This window comes from Cylas formicarius, unplaced genomic scaffold (assembly GCF_029955315.1).
Source record: "Cylas formicarius isolate icCylForm1 unplaced genomic scaffold, icCylForm1.1 PGA_scaffold_10__41_contigs__length_53128322, whole genome shotgun sequence".
Classification (NCBI taxonomy): Eukaryota; Metazoa; Arthropoda; class Insecta; order Coleoptera; family Brentidae; genus Cylas; species Cylas formicarius.
In genome coordinates this window covers 14,305,306-14,323,655 of record NW_026844214.1, presented here as the reverse complement: position 1 = coordinate 14,323,655, position 18,350 = coordinate 14,305,306, and the positions used below count along the sequence as shown (strand labels likewise).

Here is an 18,350-nt window from a genome sequence, read left to right as displayed (position 1 = left end):
TAGCAACTTCCGTTTGAAAAAAATTTAGAGAAATTATAAGGACCATTAAACGATAATGAATTAAGCACCCAATAATGTGCCAAAAATAACATCATCCAAGTGATTTATAGAATTTTAAAAAATCTATATTCAACAACGTAGGAGTGTAAATTAGTCGAAATTAACACTGGGCAGGTTTAATGTCACTGAAAAAATTATAAAATCCGCATTTAGTGAAAGCACTCATTTCAAAACCTCTGGCCTAAATTTTGTATCTGTGCAAATTGAATCTTGCGTCAATTTATATCTATGATCGGATGTTATTTGTGACCGATCTGATACCTATTCTCTTTTAGTTAAAGATAATCTTTTTTTTTCAATTTTTTTCTGCAGCAATTTGTAGGCTAAGGGTTGCCGTAAATACACAACTATTTTTTAATGCTTTATTTTTTTTAGGTCAGTACCTCAAGAGCTGCGAATCGGGTTCAAAAATGGTTCCAGGTGAGTTATTGTAATTAAACTACGACGTTTTAATGAAACGTTTTTCGTTAATAAGTATAATAAATAATAAATAAATCAAAACCACTTACTGACATATGTTCTAGATAAAAAAAAAACATTTTAATGAATTATCAAAGTTGTCAAAGTACTGAAAAACCATGATAATCATAATGCACTTGGTATTTGCATTTATCTAATAGGAATATACCGAAAAAAATGTGTAAGAAGAAACTATTAAATAATTTTTAAAAGATCCAAATCTAGTCTCTCATTTCCTAACTGCTTATATTATCTGGCATATTATGATATATACTGAATGCAATCAAATTATTAAAGAAAAATACTATAATCCTATTAACAAAAACTCACTTAAGTTTTATATAATGTTATTAGGAACAGCTTTATTTTTAGTTCGGTATTTTATTTTTTGGAAGAGAATCGAAGACAAGCATTTAGAATTATATTATGGAAAAGAACGACTGCATTCAATTGTCGACGTTTTTCATTTGGTAGCCAATTTACCTCACGGAGTGTATATTATATGCGTAAACGTCAGCTGAAGCAAACAATGACCATAAACCGCATCTGTAAAATTAAAATGGGAAAGAACCAGCAAATCTATTAATCTAATTTTAAGGTTAGTGGATGAGAAATGACGATTGGGAGAAATGATAACTTATGTAGACTTTTTGAATGAATTTATTTAAGTGGTACTTGAAAAGCAAATCACTAATAATGTTTAGACTTAAATTTCTTACGCGTTCAGTGCAATTTAAATGTTGATCTGTAAAAGTAAAGGTTGATTAGTTCTTTAGATTGACCAAGGTAAGGTAAGAATTTGTAACATTTACTTCGAGTTGATGCGAGTCTAAAACTCCTCGATGCACTGATGTGAAATTTTGCGGAAAAAAATAAAATATATATTTGAGTTTTGTAAACAAGTACTTAATTTGCATTTATATGTTAAAAAGGAGGGCCTTGGGGTATCCCATGCTGGATGTTGCAACAAAGTGAAAATCCTAAATAATTCGGTTTTGACTCTAGAACTTCATGATTGATTTTGTCGAATGCTTATATGTTACTCTTCTCTTCTCTCTTATATTGCATAGTGCAGACGTTCAGCATTTTTTCGAAATCTTGCGGGGAGGGAAGTAACTGTTTAATATCTAAATGGTATTCAATTCTTAAAACTTTTATCATGGAAATCCACCATACTATACTCAGAGGACTATTTGTCATTGATTTAACTATCTAATTTTTCTTGTGCATCAGTTCCGATGAAAATTTTCGTGATGCTTCGGGTATTTTTTGATATTCAAGTCGCACATTACCATATCAAAATACAAAATTGCTTTTTAAGCGTGATAAAAAAAGTCGGTTATTCTTTCTCAACGCCTGGTCTGCCACGCAAATTAATTTGGCATTTTCATTTGCAACTGTTATCTTAAAGTTATTGTCGTGCCATCATTTCATGTGATAAGTTTAAAGATTGATAATTACATTTATTTAATTTATGAAATTGTAATGAAATAATAACCCATTTTTCGGTATTGATCGTTTTTAAAGTAATTAACTATTTTCTGCTACATTTCCGCTGAAAACCAGCAATGCAATTTGTAGAACCAGAAAACAAAGGTTTAACTGAATATGACGTCCGACGTAGGTGGTGAATAGTTCCTAATGGGTTTCGTTGAATACCTCTTCCTTCCTTAAACTTTGCAGTGTACAAGAACATGTCGGAGATATCATTCTGCGAATTACATTGCATAATTTCGACAACGACGGGGTGGGAAGAGAAGGAACGGATAATTTATTAGGCTATTAATTTTTAAACCGGGGGGGTGGAATAGATTGCTGAAGATATTACCGCTGGATTTTTGGGTCTGGAATGATGGCCATAATTGCGTTGTGCTTTGGTGTAATCTGAAAATATGAATGTGACGGAAGCGCAAAAACGACGACGGGGAAAAATGAATTGAAGGTAAATTCTGGTGGTTGAATTGCTTCGATGTTCTGAAATCTGTTGTGATAATGGCCTTAAATAAAAAGCTTATTCGGATTAGCTGTACCATATTAATAATAAGATTATTATTAATAATAAATAAGGAATTGGAAATAAATCAAGACAATAAAAAGTCACACCACCTAATGAGACACAAAGCAAAATACGAAAAATTGCTATTAAAAGTGTCCAGGTAGAAGAAGAACTTCTTACATATTTTATGTTCCTCACAGAGGACGATTATGAGAGATTGGTTATCGCCTCTCTTCAGTACTTTTTCACCACGCTCTACTGGAAAAATTGCTGCTGGGCCGGTTGTTGATGAATATAATTTGCTGATGTTTTTTCAATCGTCCTGTTGACTTTTTCAGGGCTTGATTTAAACTGGAAAAAACTACGAAGTAAATATTTTATATTTAATTTATTGCAGTATTAAATCGTTTTTAAAGCGAGACATATTAAAGGGTCAAAAAATACGACCTCCTATGAACAATGTTAGCGCATTTCATATTTATGAAAAGAAATCCGATTATCATATTTTATATATCTGTAAAATGGCAATCAATTTTATATAGGTTGAATTTTTACAAGACATCAGGTATTCAAACAATGATGAAACAAAATAAACAACAGCTCGATTATAACCTAATTTTACTACCTATTACAACTTCATTCTGTGTAGAAATATTAACACTACACAAAAAATGTAATCAAATTTAAACTATCTCTGTGACATCGTCAATATATGCAATATACATTCGTATCACCTACATTACAACATCCTTAAAAACGTATCTTGTGGTATCCTTCCCCCGTTGCCGCTGTTAAAGTCTCTTACGCAATCAGTTAAAAAAGGTTAACATTATTTCGCTTTAGTATATTTTGTAGCTTAGCAAAGCATTTGAGTCGTTACTGTCGGTATCATTGTTCGAGTGTCTGATCAAGCATGTGTCGAAATAAAACTAAAGAACCATGACGAATACGTTTAAAAATAAACAAAAGAAACATTAAAAAAAACTTTAAATTCTGAACACAACTTTTTCAATGGATTACAACTTATATTTTTGTTAACGCATTGGTAGACGATAATAACGTATTTGTTTCTTATTATACTGGTTAACGATACTTTTTTTTATTTGAGCCCATGTTATATGGGTAAACACATCTGGGTGAAACATTTTGAGTTTTTCACACTCCTTTTTCTTTGTGTTTTTTTGTCGCTAAAGGATGTCTGAAAAATATCTCGGTAAACCATTTTGGGTTACTTTTGCGTCCATTACAAAAATTCCCTCTTTAAAGTTTTGAGGAATATTTAATGTTACCATGTTTTTTTCTTTAGATTACACTTGAGTGAATACGACATCAATAGAGAAGAATTTTTTGCACTATTGCGAAAAGAAACTTCAAATTAAGTAATTTAAGTTAAACTTTTGATTTCTGCACTATCGTAGAAACATGTTTTTTTTTTCATTTCCATTTAAGTTAATGGGAGTATTGTAAAATGATATAATATTTAAAAAAAAACAGGTTTCTCTGATCATGCAAACGGTTACTGTTTTCGGACTGTCCACCATAAAAAATGTTTAACTTAACTTACTCTTAACTTACTTTTTGCTCTATTAATTACAAGTTTAATCTAAATAGAACAACTTAAGAGGGATTATTTAATTTTAATTTTGTTTGTTTAATAAGGTTTCTTTGATGTTATAGGGGAAATTTGTTACTCTGATCTTGATCGATCAAATCTCACAATTAACTAACAGCTGACAGTGAAAATTTCCAAAATAGTCTAATTACATTCTATTTCAAATGACAAAAATATAGACTATTGGGAGAGAGAAGTTGAAATTGTATTAATATGTACCTGTCCTCACAGTTTAAATGTGGATACGTACATGTGACATGCATCACCAGCCTCTGAAGATACCAGATGTAATTCTGGCGAAACGTCAGGCAACCGATGCTACTCTAGGATCAAACAACGAACAGATAAATACCCGGACAAGTATGTAGAAGTCTCATGAACACGCAGCCTCTGAACGTGGACGATGAAATATATGTATATAATAAACATAAACAATAAATATAATTTCAACAAATTTAATCGAACAATCAAGTACTTTATAATAGTTGGTACACAATAGAAATATCCGTTTCTAAGTTTTTTATTTCCAACAGTGTTCATTGTGTTAATTTATTAATTTTCTTTCTTTTCATTTTTAATGCGTTCTGAGAAACAAATAAAAATTGAAATAAATTATCATGTTATGTAGTAGCTTTAAATTGTTTCCCAATAAACAAAGGGCATAGTTTAATGATACTGCAAAACGCAAACATTGAATCCTTTAATGTATGGTCTGATTTTTTCTAACTCTTCTAGGAATTAATGTTGCCTATCAAACGTTTCGGTTTCGTTGGAACTTGAAACGTCTTCCCATTTTACCTACATATTTACCTATAGTGCTTTCAAGCTAAGAAATATTTTGAGGTCATCTCAAAATAAGTTGAAAAAACGTGCCAATTATTATAAACAATAAGTATATCTAGCAGAACTTGAACTGTAGCGATACAATACCTGATTTTACGCCTTGGCCATGTTAACTCCCTAAATTTAATTTCCAGTTTTATTAAGCTATATAATATTTAAAACAGACAAAAATGAGTTTCAATTAAAACGGCGAAATAATACCTGATGTATATTGTGGCTTCGGTGGCTAATCTGATGAAGTCGGTTCACCGCAACTCAATCTATGTTGAGATAGCGATTTGGCTCGAATTTTCGTCTGGATGCAGAATATAGAGAGAATTGATTTGGGCAAAGCCGATACCCGACCGATCTATTTATATATCGGAAACGCGAGAAGAACGAATCGTCTTTCTTAATTTTTTATTACCTTATAGTCAGAACCAAATAATGTTTCTTGACATTCGTTCTCGTCAATTTAATTTCAGCCATTATGCAAAGTAAATCTTACTTGCAGTGCCCCAAACTACGAGCTTAATTAGATTTTTCTCCTTCTAATCTTTCTGCATTTGCGACAGATGTTTGATTTTCTTTTTGTTCTCAATTCTAGAATATTTTTTGCTTTTAAAAGACTTTGTTTTTGACATGTTTCCGTTGTATCTATTAGAGGGTCCCCTAATTCCGCTCCTTGATAAACCTAATCTTTACAAAAATAGGGCACTAGACAAGCATCGTCGATCATAAGACTTTTATTCGTACTTCACTGTACCAAAGAAATAATAAATCTCTCATTTAGGTAAATATTTATAGTATAAGCTACTTGTCATTTGTGCAGTGTGTGTGTTTTCTCTGAAAAAGTTGTGGGTACAGGAAAGGTGTGCGCGTGGTGCGCATTAGTAAACAACAAGAAATTAAAGGAATAGGCATTACGAAACATAGCAATGGAGCAAAGAACTTTATATTTATATTAATTAAAACCTTAAATTAATAGCCTTCGAGCATATTTTTACGTACATTTAAAAGTTCCCGTTTTCTGGTTCATTTGGCAAGTAGCATCTGCAGCAGTTTGATAATAGCGTTGTGAAAGGGGATGTCATATTATTATTAAGAAAATTTTGAATTCTATTTTAAAGATAAACATTTGTAGCTCTAGCGATCTTCTTCATTCTCTCCGAATTTGCTTCTACATCTTAAAATACTGCTCTTTCTATATCACGTGTTCTGCCAGTTCGAGGTCTAACTTCAGAAGCACTTTTATTGAAACTTCTATTTCGATTTAGTGATAAGTAGTAGTACTTTTTTGTTAAAACAAGATCACCTCTTTAGGAACAGCCTATACATACACTTTAAAATGCCTCGCGCAAGGCAACTTTTCTCACAAAATGAAGAATTAAAAAAAATTGCGCGGTGTCCTGTCTACAATCTGGAATAATTTTTCACGAATAGCTACTAAAAATGCATGAATATAAATCAGAACTTAAGTTATTATCATCAATATTTTTTTATTAATATCTTGCACACAAACAAACAGTTAGATTGATATTACAATAAACATAATATTTTTGAATATTTAGTTTCTAGAAGACAATTTAATGGTCACTAGAGGTGCATTTCATGGATTTCCGTTTCCTTACACTCTTTGATATTTCTGCAAATTTAATTTAAACTTCTCCCGAATTACAACAGTTGCAACTGGGTTAACGATAAAAAACTATAAAGCTAGTAGCAATTTCTCAAAATTTGGTAACTCGTGTTACATTAAATTGGTAAAATTAAATTACCATAAGTTTTTTATTATGGACATCATAATTCCTTTTTCTTATTTTTTTTTAGCACCGGTTAAAGTAATTTAGTCTAAAACTTATTTTCTTTATTTTTAGCAAGAAGTAATAAAAAGACTCATTAAAAATACACGTTTCAATTAAATAACAGGTACACCCGCCCCAAAAAATAATGTCCCAGTCTCAACTTTCCCAAAAATTGTAGGAAAAGTACACAACCCACAATTTTTTAATATGTCGCGAATATAGGGGTGCTTTCTCTTACTTTGTACCAAATTTGATAACTCTAATATGGTTCTTTTGTAGGAAAATCATAAAATAATAAGTGAGCGACATTATTTTTGGAGACGGGTATAGATATAATAATATAAAAATAATGTAATATAATAACTCGCGTTTCAATGAAAACTAAAGAAACACATTTTTTATGAAAGGAAATGGAAGTAACAAAAATAAAATTAATTGATATTTGGAAAAGTATGTTATTTTTGCTAATTACACAGCAGTAAATTTAACTGATTTGTAGCGTACAGTGTTACTTTAATTTAATTTATTTCAATGTAATTGTAAAACTAACAATAAAAGTCACGCAGAAACAAAATCAAAAAAACAAAACTACAAACTCTCGTAACTTCACAAAGTATAACAAAAGTACTGAATCGAGTTGTTTAAAAGTATACGTCAGTATGAAGATTAATTTCTTTCAGTATTGACAAACAATTGCGAAACACCGTCTATATCCTTCTTGCTGTTCTTTTCCACGTATGCCAAATTCGATTAAGTTCTCACGATTTCGATGGTATTGGTTTATTTAAAAATAAAAATAACCTAATAGGTATTTTTGTTTCTAGTTTTCTATCTCGAAACAAATAAAAATGCCGGCTACAAGAGGGAGAAATGGGATTGTGGCGTCGGCATGGGGGTCTTTCAATTTTTAAATGGTCGGTCAACAGCGTTCCCCGCCTGAGGGTGCTTTTCTAGATTGATGAATGATACTTTAGCGAGCCCGGACAAAACACCTGAAACGTGTGTGCATAAAAATTTATTGCGGCTGTTTCGTTTCCGCCTGCGACCGGAATAAAGATACGTGGAAATAACGGCGCTCAAGGGACTGTAGTACATTTTGCGGTTTGAACGGTGACTATGGAAAAGCAGAATAAATATTAAAGATTTTTTTCGACCGCGGCAGGTTCTGGTTGTTAAAATAGGAGAAGAAGCAGTGCAGACTGGGGTATTAACAATATAAAACTGATACTGATTGAAAATTAAAAAATCAAGTGTGCCCCGGATTTTGAAAATACTTATAACCATTCAAAACAAGATTGGTCTCTGCGTCATTAAGCATTTGTTTATCAGGAGTATTTGATTGTTATGTAAAGTCAAAGATACGTGTCAGTGGAAATCTCTAATTAATTTTGATTTCTTATTTGTAAATGAATCATTTATGGATACGGTGTCTGTCTGAAAGTATGATAAAAAATCGTGTAGAAACCTTAAAGTATGACTATAACAAAGTACGTATTATTCAGTAAATATCCAGTTTATTGTGATGAAAAACCTGGCTGCTCTAATATGCTCCTTTTTTTCTAATTTAAATGGGGGTTCGTATATTTTTAGTTAAGATTTCTCTGAACAGTATATTTTAACTTAAGTTTTTCTTGTTACTTTCAAAAAATCCATGAAATCGATTTTTTCGGAAGTATACCCGCTAGTAATTTTTTCCCAGATATCGGTAACGGTGCGTCGTACACCGTCGCCATTGGTACAGATTGAATCAGCGTCGAAGAAAAGTGTTTTTTTTTTCTGTTTCTCCGTTCTCTGTATCACTGGTTTTAATTCAATTACTCTCGAGCCGTTTGAACTAGGTGGCTCAATTTTTGCTCTTTTTTTACAGTCCACTAGATGCACAAGAAATTTGAAAATGGCGTATATTTTATTGGCACACATCTTTTTTTTTCGGTTTTCGACTATTGTTTAGATATTGCTATGAAACACGATAAGTGTCCGAAAGTTGAAGCTATCGACTTCAAATTTTGCAAGTAAATAGTATTTTTTATAAATTTTTGAATTTTTTTTTTGTTATATTTTGCCTTCCAGAAAAAAAGTATTTTCTCGAAAACCCGACCGGCAAAATTTGTGAACCATTAAATGCAGGAGATCCGGGACCATCACTTTTATTTCATTTTTTCCATTATATATATGGTTTTCAAATTATAGAAGAAATTCTAAAAGTTCCTAAACATCTTTCCTTTCGCTATTATTATTAGCCGTAAATCAAAATTCGTGAAAAATGTGGCCAATTGGATTAAACATGCCTCTTTCTTTTTAAAATAAAAAGCTGCTTCGCGCTAGGCGCTACGAGCTTGCCCTGCCCAGCGACAATTTTTCAAAAGCAATCTTGTTATCTTGGGGGTAGTATCGCCTTTATCAATGGCAGCTAGGGCTTCTCTCCGGCGACCTGGCGGCAAGGTGCGCTTGGTGTTGGCGACGGACTCTTTACATTAGGCATTTTAAATGCACGTTTTTTAAATACTTGGTTTGATGAGCTTTGTAACTACTTGGACACCCACGATTTTGACGTATTGGGTCTGTCGGAAACATGGATCTCAGTTTGCCAATCCTCTTAACAGGGTTGAAAATGGAGGTGGTGTAGATTTTTATTTATAAAAAATCATAAAATATTATCAAATAAAAATTGAACATGTTCCGCCAGATTTTGAGTATGTTTGAGTATTAAACTTGAGAGTAATCAGAAACATATCCTAGTCGTTACTGCTTTGGAAAGTATTTTTAATATGGCAACTTGCACTATGACCACGTCGTTTTTCTCGAGGACATAAATATTAATTTGTTAGAAAATCATAGTTAAAAAACAAAATTGAATGTTATCCTAAACTTTTTTAGTTTATAGCAGATTATTAAGGATTCTACTCTAATAAATATTAATACATTAATACGTTAATACCTCCAGTATAATAGACATTATTGTAATGAAAATGTCCACTTATGACGACTCCGATTCTTGGATAACTGACAACATAAATATACTTATTCGTGTGAGAAACAAAGCGCATAACAAATACTTGAAAACTATAACACAAGCACATCTATACAAAACACGCTATAATACTATAATGCAATATAATAAATAAAGCTTATTGCTGCAATACGCTGACTCTCCATATATCGCAAAATCATTTTAATTTTGATTTAAATAAAATAAACGTTTATGCTTTCTATCACAATTTAAAACTCATTCCTGCAAAATCACAACTTTTGTTTTTTACTGGCAACCAAAATAATGAGTTCATCAAGACCAATTTAAAAATAAAAATTCATAATATGCCTGTTCCACTAGTTAATAAAGCAAAAAATTGGGGCGTAATCTTTCGCACTGGCTTATCGTTTGAAACGCATGTCGAAAAAAAACTTCAAATTGCTGATATGCGTTTAAAAAAAGTAAACTTTTTTAAACATTTGCCATCTACGCTTATAAAAAAAACTAATCATAACACCAGACATATAACATATGTCTGGCAGCATGAAACTGCAAATTTTCAAAAGTCAATTACAAAATCATACCTAATCATATCAAATTACAAAAAAAGAACTTTCACAAGGAATATAAAAGATGGATTCTTTGTCACAGCTGAACGGTATATTGTCGACACCTGCTATCTCGAGAGGAATTTTATCTTTAACCGGTAGCCGATGTTGAGACATTTTAAGACAAGTAGAAAATCTAGTTCTCATGTTGTTTTTCAGAGTTTTTTGATATATATACGGTGGTTCACATTGTGAGAGCAGAGGGTGAGATGGGTGATTCCTGCTTAAGAGATTTGAATTGAGCGCTCTGAAGAAGCTAGGAACATGTTTAACAGCCTGCGGAAATTTCTTTAAAAGGACCAATAGAATTATTGTTATCTAAAAAGTCAATCCTCTAAATCTCGACGTTCGGTTCATTCTGCATAAACGGGAATAAATTAGGACGACTGTGTAACGCGTGACGAAAATATCGAAATATATCGGTCCTTTGTACTTACTTGGCGGCTTGTTAACGTGGATTATAATAGGGCCTCGTAAACACAGAACATGATACATAATGTACGGGAACGCGCATTTCATGGTTTCGACGTATTCATATTGTCAACTCCCGGAGGCACAATTATTATTATATATAACCCGGAAAATTCGATTGGTCTCCTATTTTCACGTTCGCAGCGTGTCTCATATTAACAATAAAACTCGTTCTGACAATTTTTTTTATTGGTAAATTAATTCGGCACAAGTTTCGATGTTCGTATACCGGCAAAGGGTTTGATATATAATTGACATAAATCGTATTTAAAAATATTTAACTGCTTCGATCGCTATACTGAAAGTTTGGAAAAAGAAAATCATTACTTAAACAGATATTCTTTGTAAATTGTGATTTTTAAAGTATTTATATAAAAAAACTTTAAAATATTTTTTTCAAATTTCACAAATTTAAACATATTGATAGTGGTAACAGTTCAATCAACCCATTATTTTTATTGATTAAATTATTAGCAAAGCTCTGACTTGTTTGTAAATTATTTCGTACTAGTATATAATGGAACACGTTTTATGAACGACACTGAAGAAGTTTATAAACATGTTGCATACTACGTGCCAAAAACATCGGCTTCCAACTAGTGACAAAAATACCACGAACGCTAAAATTGATTAACGATACTGTTTGATGTTTAAAATTGATTTGTGCACACCTGATCAGTGAATAATTGGATATTTTGGAGTAGGGAGTAGAAAAATTAACTATTGTTATGTTTAGTTAATATTGAGTTAAGAAGAGAAGTTTGACTGAAAACTACCTCATTTTCTATGTAAAAATAGTCTATTAATTATAGCGTTATGTTGAGATTGATAACTCAGGTAGTATAAAAATCGTAGAACATTTTCTTTTGGTGGAATTGTTTTATTGTATGTATGAAAGTTTAGGTATGCTTATGCTGACACTAAGTTTTATAATATCTGTAGTATCGTCACTGATGAGGTTCATCGCATATAGGCTGTAGCTAAGCAGGATATAACTATGCTTCCTTTTTTGAATTATATTTCGTTAGAAATAAAAATCTTCAGATGACTATCCATCAGGTAGTGAAAAATAATAACAATAATAACAATAAAGTTTGTTGAAATAAATTGTTACATAAATAAGAACCAAAAGTTCAGATTTTCACGAAATTTCGTTTCGAAGTTTTAGTTGTTATTTATTTTGATAAATGAATTTTCATCAAGTAAAAGCCACATCAGTTCAAATTGTTAATTACACGATACCAAATTACATCCGCAAAATGGAACTGGAGGCCAATTACATTTGACCAAATTCTAGCTCCGAAAATAATTACAATAGATGGAAACTTGGTCCACAAACTGAAATTTTAGATTACATCAAATAATTTTATGAAACAACAGAAGTAACGCCAATAAAAATATAATAGCAAAGATTCTGGGTAAACGGTATATAAGGGGCATAAGGAATTAAAAATTTAACAATCCACAGGTGTTATCACGGTAAATAGGGAAACGATGAAAGGTCATATTTAAAACATAGTGTTCATAGTCTGTTATATATAAAGTTTTTTATTTAAAATGGGAACTATTACAGAATTTCTAATTACTGTAGTGCAAAAGTTATGTTTGGAGGCTCTTTATTCTCCGAATATGATTTGTATAATATGGATCACAAATTGAAAAGTATATCCTGGGTGGGTTGATGGGAATTTTAACTGATTGAAGTAATAGAGTTTTCTTTGAATAAGTTCTAGCCGTGCTTTCTTTTTTTTGGATTTTTTTTTATGTTCTCTGGATCTCTGGTGTCACATTTAGGGTTTTAGTATTGTTAGGAACATTGTTGTGTATGGTATATATACGATATATATTATATACGACAACGATCTTTAAAAAAGATTTAGTACAAGGAGGTGCCATTGGCAACCACCTAGTTTCCTGTAATTTGAGACACAGGCATCCTTCTGCGTATCTATAACATAACATTACAACAATTAAGCTAATACAAGTCTAATCAGATGAAATTTGTTTTTAGATTGTTTTGTTCTTGCCGAATATCATTCTAGCAACGCTGTCGCAACATGTTCCTGTGAGTTAATGGATTTGGTCGGGTTGGACAATTTTGTCCTTTTTGGCAGAAGTTGTAGTTGCAGTTACCAGGAACCATGCTAGTTTGGAAAGATTTGATTTTTATTGTGTGATTAATTAGGTAGGCGATAACACGTTTATCTGGTTATTTTCTTAAGTCGAGTAACTTTTTTTCTATATTTTTGGGATTTAATTTTGAGGCTATATAACGAATTTTAAGCAAACAGTTACTTGCTTATTTTGTGCTCGTATTTTCACGTCTGCCAATGCAGAATTTTGCTAGGTATTGTGGCAAAATGTAGTGATACAGCGCTGGATTAAGCCCAGATATTAATTTTATTTAAAATTCATACAAAAAACTAAAACTACATCTAAAGCTTATTCCAGCAAAAAGATTTTGATATACTTTTCGGCACACGCAGTTAAAGTTCCCATCATTTAGGATATATTTTCCGCTTATATTCAGATAATAGAACTCCTCCACAGATAATTTTTGCACTGTGGTAATTAAAAATTCCTTAATTTTGAATGAAACATTTTTAACTAAATATTTGTCATTTCGAACAACTCGACATAACATTTTGGACTGCTGTGTCACATGTAAACTGTCGATATCTGCTCTGCAATACCGGGTTCCCCAATTCGATGGACTATTGGAAGAATATAAAGAATGAAAAAAGATTAAAATTTGGGTCCCGGCCATGGGAGACTTTGATCATTATCTATATTTTTACCGTTTTAGATTAAAATCTGAAACTTTGTTTTGTTTCTTTCCAATTAAGTGCTGTATCATATTATGACAAAATTTAAGCTATATGCAGGGCGTTTAGAATTGTTTTTTATATTTTACAAAAGATGTAAATGTTAATGAAGCCTGAATTTTAAATGGAACTCTAATTATTTCTAGAGAGTTTGAATCTTCTTGACTTTATCAACATTTATTTTAGTAGAATATTGTTGATAGCAAGAGGATATGCATAAAATTTATAGTATAATATTTTTTTAACGCTTATCGCTATTCTTCTAAACTGCTGCTTAAATTTGCTGCATGCTCTTGCAGATCAGAACTTCACCTAAAATTATCAAAATTTACATACTTTTGGCACAGATAGATTCGACTGTACCCTTCGCCTTTAAAATACGCATTTTACTCTTTCTTTGCATCTAATAATCTGTGCTATGCGTCAATCATTTACTGATTGTCTTTGATACTATTTGCTATAAAACTAATCATCTTTATTAACAATGTTTATTTATTTTCACTGGCCCACAAATTTGAAACGCGTTTATTAGGCTCAATTGTAATTGATACACCTTTTGATGGTAATAAAATGATTGGTCACATTATTAATTAAAAGTAACTTTTTTAACCAGACTAAATTTTTATACATTTGTGAAACATGTAAACGGATATGTCAAGGTTTGTTCAGAACCCGCAAGTCTTTAGCGATAAGTGTAAAAAGGTCAATAGAGAAGAGCATTTCAGAGTCAGTATCTCCTTCCTTCCGTCCCCCTATTTATTATTTGAAAAGTGTTATTGTTTGTCTTTACGATATGGCAAATTTGACGTGTATGCGTCGCCCGGGGTGACGTTTTTATGGCGTCGGCGCGACGTTTCGCGATTCGCGCGGCCTCCCGGACTCTTGTTTAGTGCAACGCGGGCACGTAGTAGGAGAAGCTTCGCGGTTTCCACAGTGGCGCGTTACAATTTCGCTCGCCTCGTGGCGACTCGGGGCGCCATCTGGCGTCTTAGGCGGACGGGCTCTCAACCATGCAGCGACCAACCGACGGACACGGACTCGTACGTAACGCACTCAATCCACCCGGCACGTCATTTTTTTTTCTCTATGGCCGTCGACGGTCGTGGACGCAAGCTCGCGATAGAATTTTTCTATAATCGAAGTCTGTCATTAAAAAATAAGTGGAAAATAAAGTAGCCCACTCCGAATAACGAATGACTTTAGAAATCTATCAGACGAAAATGTACGCCGCGCCAAATTTTTCTCGGTAACCAGTAGAGATAAAACTTTGCGGTTTTCGCGATTCTTACCCTTAAAAGAGAAATATTATAAGACAATCGTAAGTTGGCCGGGAAATTATAGGTATTTAAGTTCCGCAAACATAATTAAACAGATATTTTATTTAGTTTGCTCGTTGATGAACTTTGGAAAATTATTAGAATTTAAAAAAATATTTTTCTCAATTTTGTCTTAATTTATATACTATTTTCAAAAGTTTTTTCATGTCGTAGATATCCAGACAGGCCGCAGCCAAAGAAGACCATTTTTTTATCAAATTAAATTTAATAAAATTAATAATAGATCATATCATCATATGAATTCATATCAAAACATATAATAAACAAAATAATGAGGACAATGAGATTGCTGTATTAGCAAGTGTTGAGGCCAAAAACGCTACTTCATGTAAGAATTCAGTATTTGGTATTTGGTATTTAAGGCGGCGACCCGCGCAGTTGGGCCCAGTGCGCCCCCAGACCACGCTAGAGGGCATCCAGAATGTCGCCCATTCTATAGCAGGTCAGCAACTCCTTTACCCCAATACCGTGCACTGAGTCCAGATCGATCAGGGCCGTTCTGAAGACTCCAAATCTTGCCCATGCCAAAACAGGGCACTCGGTGAGCAGATGATAAGAGGTCTTCTCCCCTTCCATGCACCACCTGCACTCCGACTCGTCACCAATGCCTATCAAGCAAAAATGCTAAGCCTGCAGTGTCCTGTGTAGGCTCCTGTTAGTGCTCTGCACCCCCTTCTGGGCAGTCCAAGCAACTACCTGGTCCGAGGGAGAGCGAACCCATTTATCATAAGCCTCACCTGCCTCATTCCCGGTGCAATATATATATATATATATATATATATATATATATATATATATATATATATATATATATATATATATATATATATATATATATATATATATATATATATATATATATATATATATATGGTAACCATTGTTATCGCAGTTGTTTTAAGTGCAATTACAAACAATAGATTTCAACTATTTTAGTATGATTTTATTTATTATTTTTTATCGATTTAGTTCTGATAACATGATAAACAAATGAAAAAAGTACCTACAAGTTAATAACCAAAATTTTTATTGCAATTAACTACATAATAAGACATTTCAAAAATTTTGTTCAAAATTATGTCCATCTGCTAGAACACAACTATCAAAAACTTTTAACAGATGAGCTTGGGTCACTTGTAGGAGAGTCCTTCTTGTGATAGCGGCACACGCTGCACTAATTTTGTTAATGAGATCAGCCATATCTTCGATAGGTTCTTCATGGATAACGTTTTTTAGGTAGCCCCAAAGAAAATAATCTGGTGGTGTAATGTCCGGGGACCTCGCCGGTCACCTTACCGGTCCATTAGTACCAAACCATCTATTGGGATATTCTCGGTTCAAATACCTCGTTACTATTTGGGCATTATGTGCAGGCGCTCCATCCTGCTGTAGCCACATATTCATTCTAGTGTCAAGAGGTATTTCTTCTAATAGTTCCGGAAGTGTATTTTGAAGAAATCTTAAATAGCGATCTGCATTTAAAGTTCCTTCGTAAAAGTAAGGTCCAATAAGGAATCAATTTAATATGCCGCACCAAACATTGATACTAAAAATTCGTTGGTTACCTCTTTCTGTAATCCAACGAGGATGGTTTTCGGACCAAAAACTACAGTTGTGTCTATTAACGATTCCATTATTTTGAAATCGACTTTCGTCGCTCCATAAAATTTTCGAGAGAAAATTTGCATCTTGGCTATACAAATCGGACAATGTCGCTAAGAAATACATTCTTCTAGCATAATCGCCTGGTTCTAGTTTATGAACTAGTTTACTTTTGTACGGGTGAAAAGAGTTTCTATGTAGAATTCTCCACGAAGAACTTATATCTTGGGGTTATTATCAACCTGCTGAATTACAGCAACAGTATTTTCATCATTTGTAGCCGTCCTGTTCCTTTCTCTTTTAGGTTTTATGAAGCTGCCATATTCTCTTAAGTTTTTACATAAACTTGAAAAGGTTTTTGCATCGGGGACTCTTCTATGCGGATAACGCCGTGCGTAAACTCTTTTTGCTTCTCTACAATTGCATCTGCATTCTCCAAACACCAGTAACATGTCTACTTTTTCCTCATTGCTAAATTGCACCATTTTCACATAATAATTCTTAGTTTTTTTTAAACCGAACAATTTTGGATATTTCTTGTGACAAAATGTGACAATTTTTTGATACAGCAATAACAACTTACGTTTGTAGTTGCACTTAAAACAACTGCGATAACAATGGTTGCCATAGTAACTAACATTCATGGCATACTTGTAAAAATAAGCGTTAATCACATTTTTTATTAATCAAGAAATGTTTACTTTAAATCGGTATAACTTAGAAACGGGTAAAGTAAATAAGTTTGAGTAAATAACAAAAAAGTTTTTAAATAATATGTACTTTTGTATGCGCGTATTTCCAAACTCTCTGCAATCGAATAATTTTTCGAAGCGTCGCGACGCCCAGCTCTTTGCAGGCGTCGAATTTTTTAAACTTTAGGAAATATCTACTTGACCCCACACTTTGACTACTTTTTACATAAATTAAATATTTCTTTTCGTTTTGGACTTATTGGCGTGCGGAGTTTTAAGTGAAATATATATATATATATATATATATATATATATATATATATATATATATATATATATATATATATATATATATATATATATATATATATAATTTTGCAAAATATTTGGTAGTTCATGTCTAAAAAGCGATATACCCAAAACGTTCGTAGTCATAGTAATTCATTTTTTGAACAGTTTATACAATAATCATGGAAAAATATTTACTTTTTTTGTATTCTGTGGTTTGCATTGTTTTTTTTTATAATAATTATAACAATTATAAAATTGTTAAGTGGAATGAAATGAGGATATACTTAACAACAACAAAACTTACAAATATTTTCAAATAATTAGAATATATATTAAAATATATGATTATTTAAAAAAAGATATAGTATATTCCACTTAAAAGTATATAACATTTAGAACGTATGTCAAAAATTATACATTTTGGAAAAAATATGAGTACGCCACTGTTTGTCAACCCTCTAGTTTCTCAAAAGTGTTTACAATCGTTTTTCGATTTCAATAAATATTAACGCAAATATAACATATATTATAATTATAATAATTTTTTTTAATATAAATTCGCTAAGGTCGATCTCTGATTCCAATTGGCGACTTTTTAAAACTTAAAAACTCCCAGTGCATGATTTATTTAAAAATTATACAATTTTTCACGACCTCAAATTCAATCAAAATGGCAATTTGAAAGTCACTGCACCGGTTCTGTAAACTGAGCTGTAAACCTACTTAGCACACTTTAGGAAAACCAGCCTGCAACTGCAATACGAGTAATGAATACTTGGAAAACTACAATATTTAATTT

The 18,350-nt window shown here is 32.1% G+C and overlaps 1 protein-coding gene across 7 annotated transcripts in view; it reads left to right on the top strand.

The window, feature by feature from the left end:
• LOC132708242 (potassium/sodium hyperpolarization-activated cyclic nucleotide-gated channel 2) overlaps window positions 1-18,350 on the top strand; it is a 238,015-nt gene that overhangs the window by 42,790 nt on the left and 176,875 nt on the right. For 5 of the 7 annotated variants that reach the window (XM_060680431.1, XM_060680430.1, XM_060680429.1 and 2 more), the window contains one exon: window positions 436-480. In XM_060680431.1, coding sequence (XP_060536414.1) covers window positions 436-480 — 45 coding nt within the window. Of the gene's footprint in view, window positions 1-435; window positions 481-14,522; window positions 14,670-18,350 lie in introns of those variants that run through there. The other 2 variants (XM_060680434.1, XM_060680433.1) reach the window with 2 other exon arrangements.